The sequence below is a fragment of the Elephantulus edwardii genome, unplaced genomic scaffold, assembly GCF_000299155.1.
Source record: "Elephantulus edwardii isolate Elephantulus edwardi_28Jun2011 unplaced genomic scaffold, EleEdw1.0 scaffold00213, whole genome shotgun sequence".
Classification (NCBI taxonomy): Eukaryota; Metazoa; Chordata; class Mammalia; order Macroscelidea; family Macroscelididae; genus Elephantulus; species Elephantulus edwardii.
The window spans coordinates 4,370,836-4,376,660 of NW_006399963.1; the positions used below are offsets into that span (position 1 = coordinate 4,370,836).

At 35.2% G+C, this 5,825-nt stretch overlaps 1 protein-coding gene across 1 annotated transcript in view; it reads left to right on the forward strand.

The window, feature by feature from the left end:
* The window catches only part of ZFAND4 (zinc finger, AN1-type domain 4), a 90,720-nt gene extending 85,609 nt beyond the window's left edge, over positions 1 to 5,111 (forward strand). Inside the window, 3 exon segments of the mRNA XM_006897717.1 lie at positions 430 to 484; positions 3,941 to 4,058; positions 4,976 to 5,111. Coding sequence (XP_006897779.1) covers positions 430 to 484; positions 3,941 to 4,058; positions 4,976 to 5,111 — 309 coding nt within the window.
* Positions 5,112 to 5,825: the final 714 nt, after the last annotated feature.

Consider the following 5,825-nt stretch of genomic DNA (forward strand, 5'->3'; position numbering starts at 1 on the left):
TAATCATTATATTTTTAAAATTCTAAAGATTTATTATTCCCAAATAAGAACTTATAATTGAACCATCAGGTTTTATTATTTTAATAAACATATTGTTGTTATTATTGTTGTTGGTGTTGATTGCCATCAAGTCGAGCATAACTCATGGCGACCCTATGATCAAAAGGCCTGAAGCCTTTCTATAACTATTGTAATTTATCAAAGTTCATAGAGTTTACAGAGGCATGTTGTTTAGGAAGTGGATGCCATTCCTGCTTCCAACATAACTTTCTTAAATGTCAGAATTAGGTTCTAAGTTAATTTAATTAAATAATTTAAAAGTAAATTTGACCACATTTTAATAGCAAAAATACATATTTCTTACTTGCTGGTCTTGTTTTCTATTCTACATTGGCTTACCTTTGCAGTTATTGTATGTTTTAATTGTAGTCAGCCCGTGGTATTGGAATAAGTGGAAATAATGCAACAGCAGGAAAAAGAATAGGTAAGCAACAGGTATTTTTAAAACATTGTAAGGCTAATGACATCATTATGCATACCACTGAATTTTTAAAGAGATAATAGAATAACTTTTTTGTTGTATGCACTGAGGAAATGCTTTGTCTAAAGCTTAGGGTTTTTGGTTTTGTTTTTTCTTCACTTAAGGAAATTATTATGAGAATTACCTGTAGGAGAGCTATGGAGAATAAAGTAAAAAACAGAAAACTGAACTAGGTCTCCATTTCCTAGAAGAGGGGTGGCATGAAAAATGAACATCTAGTTCCCACCCTAAATCACTGACTTTTGCCATTGAATGAGGTTTGAAAAACTACCCCTACAAAGAATGTTCTTAACCTCATTTCTCAACATCAAGGTTCATGGAAAGTTAGTTTTGATGAGCTGATTATTTCTGGATAAGAGAACCAACCCTTTCCAATGCATAGTAGCAGAAATGAGTGCAATTTTAGCATCTCCGTGGGGGGAAAGATGGACAGTCTCTGCTTGTGCAATTTACTGCCTTTGAAACTCCCCTAGAGGGGCAATTCCAACTTGACAGCATGTAGCAACAACAAGGTCACTAAAGATCTCCATATTTTTAAATCTAGTAGGTGTTTACATGTTCTTATCTTACTGTGATCTTAGAAATAATTCTGAGTGTGCTCTTTTTAAAAAATTATGGGATTCAGATTATTGTCGATTTTTGGCTTAGTTGGGGTATGATTTTTAAATCTCTTATTACCTTTTTTTACTAGCAATTTTCTTCTCCCCAGATAGGTTCTCTTTTGGTTCTTGCAATAAATAACAGGTCCCCAAACTTGTTGTTGTTAGGTGCCATTGAGTCAATTATGACTCATAGCAACCCTCTGACCAACAGATCTTAGCTTTGCCCTATCCTGTACCATCCTTAACCATCTTCATCTACTGTAGCCCACTATCATAGTCACTGTGTCAATCTACCTTGTTGAATGTCTCTTCCTTTCTTTCTCTGACCTTTCCCACCATAATGTCTTTTTCCAAAGACAAGTCCCTCCTGACAGCATGTTCAAAGTAAATAAGATGACTTTTTACCGTCTTTACCTCAAAATAGCACCCTTATTGTACTTCCTTCAAGATAGACTTGTTTGTTCTTTTGGCAGTCCATATTTGACATCTTAAAATATTCAGTACTCTTTTCCAATACAATTCAAAAGGCATTGATTCTTCTGTTGTCCTCTTTCACTGTCCAACTTTCAGAAGCATAAGAATTGAAATGTATGTTTGAATCAAGCATACATCAGCCTTTAAACCAACATCCTTGCTCTATAACACTTTGCAGAGATCCTTGACAGTGATTTTTCCCAATGCAGTGCTTTTCTTTAATTTCTTGACTGCTGTTATTGTAAGTGTTAATTGTGGATCCAAGTAAAATATCACAAAGAAGCTAGGTGGTTGTTGTTGTTATGTGCTGTGGAGTTGGAAGCCAGTAAACTGTGAAACTGAGCTGTTTGCCATCATCATAGTTCCTATTAATGGTAGGTTCTATAACACTTAATTTTTAGAGTGCCTTTACATATGTGAATTGGTTTGACCTAAAAGCATTTTTAATTTCTGTCATCTTTTTAAAAATTAACAAATTGTAGTTTTGAGAGAATAAATAACTTGCTCATCATTTAGCTACTTTCTGAGGTATAATTGTTTACACTTATTTTGTAGTTTATCATGGGGAACTCTTGTGGCATAGTCCAACTTGCTTTGTTTACCCAAAGGCTGCACATCACGGGCAGTTGAAATCCAATAGCAACTCCGTGAAAGAAAAATGGTCAGTGTCCTATTGCAACGTGTAGTCATGAAATTGGCAGTGATTGATCAAAGGCTTTATTAAATATTATATCTAACAAGACATTTTAATTGGATTTCCATCAAAGTTTGGTATCCTTTATTTAAACTGATTATTACCTTTAAAGATAATACAACATGTACAAAAAAAATCCTAGAAACATTCTAATCAATAGAAAGTTACACCTTTAAATATATAACAGTAAGTACTATTTATTGTAACTTCACTCAGATTTATACAGATTTTGTAAAGAGAATGCAAGCAGCATTGGGGGGGTAGCTGAGTCTGACCTCCATTCAGGAGGACAGTTCCCATCAGTAATACTTACAGCACAAAACATATTTCCACAAAGTCAGACATTTTTCTACTCTCCTGCGCTTCTGATGTTATCTTGGTACTGCCCATGTCACAGTTTTGCCTGGTGAACCTGTTGTGGTGACTATAGAGAACTCACAGAACCACAGTCACAATTGTGAGTTTTATCAGGGAAGATAAGAGATTCTTATTCTGCTTGGCAACAGGTTATAATTTCACAGTCTTACACTTAATCAAGCATGCTCACAGGCCCTTTGACTTTCAGTTTTCAGGCATTAGGTCAGTGTCACATAACTGTGTTAGTACTACCAATTAGGGCATCTTTCTCAATGTTTGCCAGGAAGCTTGTGCAGAGGTCATTGACTCTGGCTCAGTGGAGTACTAGTCCTAGGTCAACTCTGTCTCATGTCTGTTCACTGTTGCTGCTGCTCTTGTATAAGTCCTGGTCTAACTGGCACAGGAATCACTGGCCCAGGAGGATGCACACTGTGTTCTATGTTGCTTCTTTACTAGTCATGAGATTCCTATTTTCTACTACTAAACATGCTCGTCTTAAATGTAGTAGGATAGCAAAACCAACCAATCCTATTGTGAGTTGTTTACAAATTGTTATATGCTGTCCAGTCAACTACAAATTATAGGGAACTTATGCGCAATATTGCGAAACCCTGCTCTATCCTGAGCCAAACTCACCGTCTCTAACACAACCTGATTACCCCAGTTATTGTGTCAATCCATCTCATCCTGGATCTTCCTCTCATGTGCTGTCCTAGACCCTTCCAAGCATGACATCCTTCTCCAAAGAGTGGTCCCTCTTGGCTGCATGTGCAAACGATGTGAGACAGAGTCTCAAAATCCTTACCTCCAAGGAACAGATTGGTTTTGCCCTCTTCAGGACAGATACTTAGTTTGCATTTTTCCACCCATCCATCTGGTGGAAATCAAAGCTAATGGGCTAGGAAAACCATTTTGAAACATTAGTCCATACTATAGTTTTAGATATGAAAATGAAAAGTCAAAGTCAAAATCGTTCTCATTGATTTGAAACTGACTCTGGATTTGGTTCTGAGGCTACAGATCACATAGGAGAAGATTGCCCATCTTTCTCCTGTGGAACAGCTGGTTGATTCAAACTGCAGAGAAGTGTGGTCCTTCACTTAGCAACGTAATTTCCTTTGAACTAGGCCACCAGAGCTCCCTAAATAGGAAATTAGCACAAATTAATTTCTAAGATATAGACGTTTACTTAGTCAAGAATGTGTTGTATTTAATAGTATTTCACACTTAGAATTTCTGCCTGAGAAATCAAAGTGTCTTTTCTCCAAACAGGGGAATGTGCTCATCACCTCCCACCTGTGAAAACCTCTATTCAAACAAAGAAGAAAACAGCAAAGCGTTGTTTTATTTGTGGAAAGAAAACAGGACTCGCTACTAGCTACAAATGCAGGCAGGTTGGCCAGCTGGAGAAGCTGAAATGTTTTCTATGTGGTGACCCAGATTATGCAAAATAAGTCTTTAGATTAGCTAGTCATAATACTGTCGTCATTAAGGTAGTGCTCAATTAGCAGTCAACTGGCAGAAGTGAAAAGCCAGTAGGCAGTATCATAAGTTTCCAAAAAGGGAAAGCAGATTCTCTCCTGCCTTAATTTGTCTTGATAAAGATATGTTTGGTTTTTGTTTCAATGCAGGTTAGGAAGCCTATCCCCAAAGAATTACTTTTAAATTGAAAAAAAAAAAAAAAGACCAAAGTTAATGTACTATGAATTTTAGCAATTATATTTTCTTCTTATTGCTACTGATAAAAAATATTTGTTTAGAAAATAAAACCTTTTTTTTTACCCACAGTTATTTCATTAACACTGGAGTGATTTGTATCCAAGAATGGTATCTGCCCCTAGATTGAGGCCAGGCGTTAAAAAGAACTGCTGCTCTTCAGATGTACTTTATTGAAATGAAAACAGCTTATCTTGTTGTTAGCAAATAGTTTTATGTAATATCTGGATTTTACATAATCTCATTTTCTTGTTAGAATTTCTAGGAAATTCAGAGTTCTCCTAGATTTATTAAAAGGAAATGATAGGCATATTTATAATTTTTTAAAAAATTTTACTACTTCCTAAAAGTCTATATCCTGTTTGATTCCTTAGTGGTTTTGGTTTTTTTTTAATTATTATTATCAACTTATAGCCAAATGAGGTGCTTTTGCAAGGTGCTTGTTTCTTTATGAGTGCAAAGGTAATGTCTGTCAGCTCTGAAAGTGCTAAAGAGAACCAGAGGGCTTCTGTTGGACTACCTGAAAGGGAAGCTCTGATCTCCCAAAGAAATTATAGACATGTAATTTTTTTTTGTGTGTGTGTGCTTTAGATGTGGAAACAACTTCTGTGCATCTCATCGCTATGCAGAGACCCACAACTGCACCTATGATTACAAGAGTTCAGGAAGGAGATACTTGCAGGAAGCAAATCCTGTTGTTAATGCACCAAAACTTCCAAAAATCTAACTCTTGACAAGCGCATGTGTGTTATACCCAAGGAATTGTATCATAACGACAGAAGAAATATTGTTTAGACTGCATTATTTTTGTTCAACTTCAACAGATTTGCCAAATAACGAAAGCATACAGTACATACTGTTGGAGAATTAAAAAAAAAAACACCAAATACTAAAAATCCCTACTGTCATTGATATCTTTATTCTTCCGTGAATTGAAAGTCAAAGTATTTTAATAATTTAACACTCTAATGATGTTCGATTTGGTATTGCCGTTTAACTAGACAAATCTTCATAAAATAAACTTTAGGAAGCTAATCGTCAATGTGTGCCAGACATGTCCATGGTGGAAACAAGCTGTTGTGTAATGATATTCAAACTACCACATCCTTCTGTTTTATTTTAGTTTGTTTTCAAGTGAGTGAGGCAGGGTGTTGGGAAGGAAGATGGGTTTTTTTCTTTTTTAAATCCCATATGTGAATGTTTATTGAATTCACTAGGAAGTTCCTTTTTATTTCAAGCTACATTTATTAAAAAAAGAACATTTGATTTTTTCAGTGGTTTTAGCACATAGCTATTTTTTCCCATATTCAGATTAACATTCAGAAATTGGTATCCATTCTATGAAATAGATCATGTTAATAATAGCAAATATTTCTTAAAATACTACTTTTTGAGTAATAATTTTAAAATAGAAGATATCCCACTTTATTGCCATTAAATA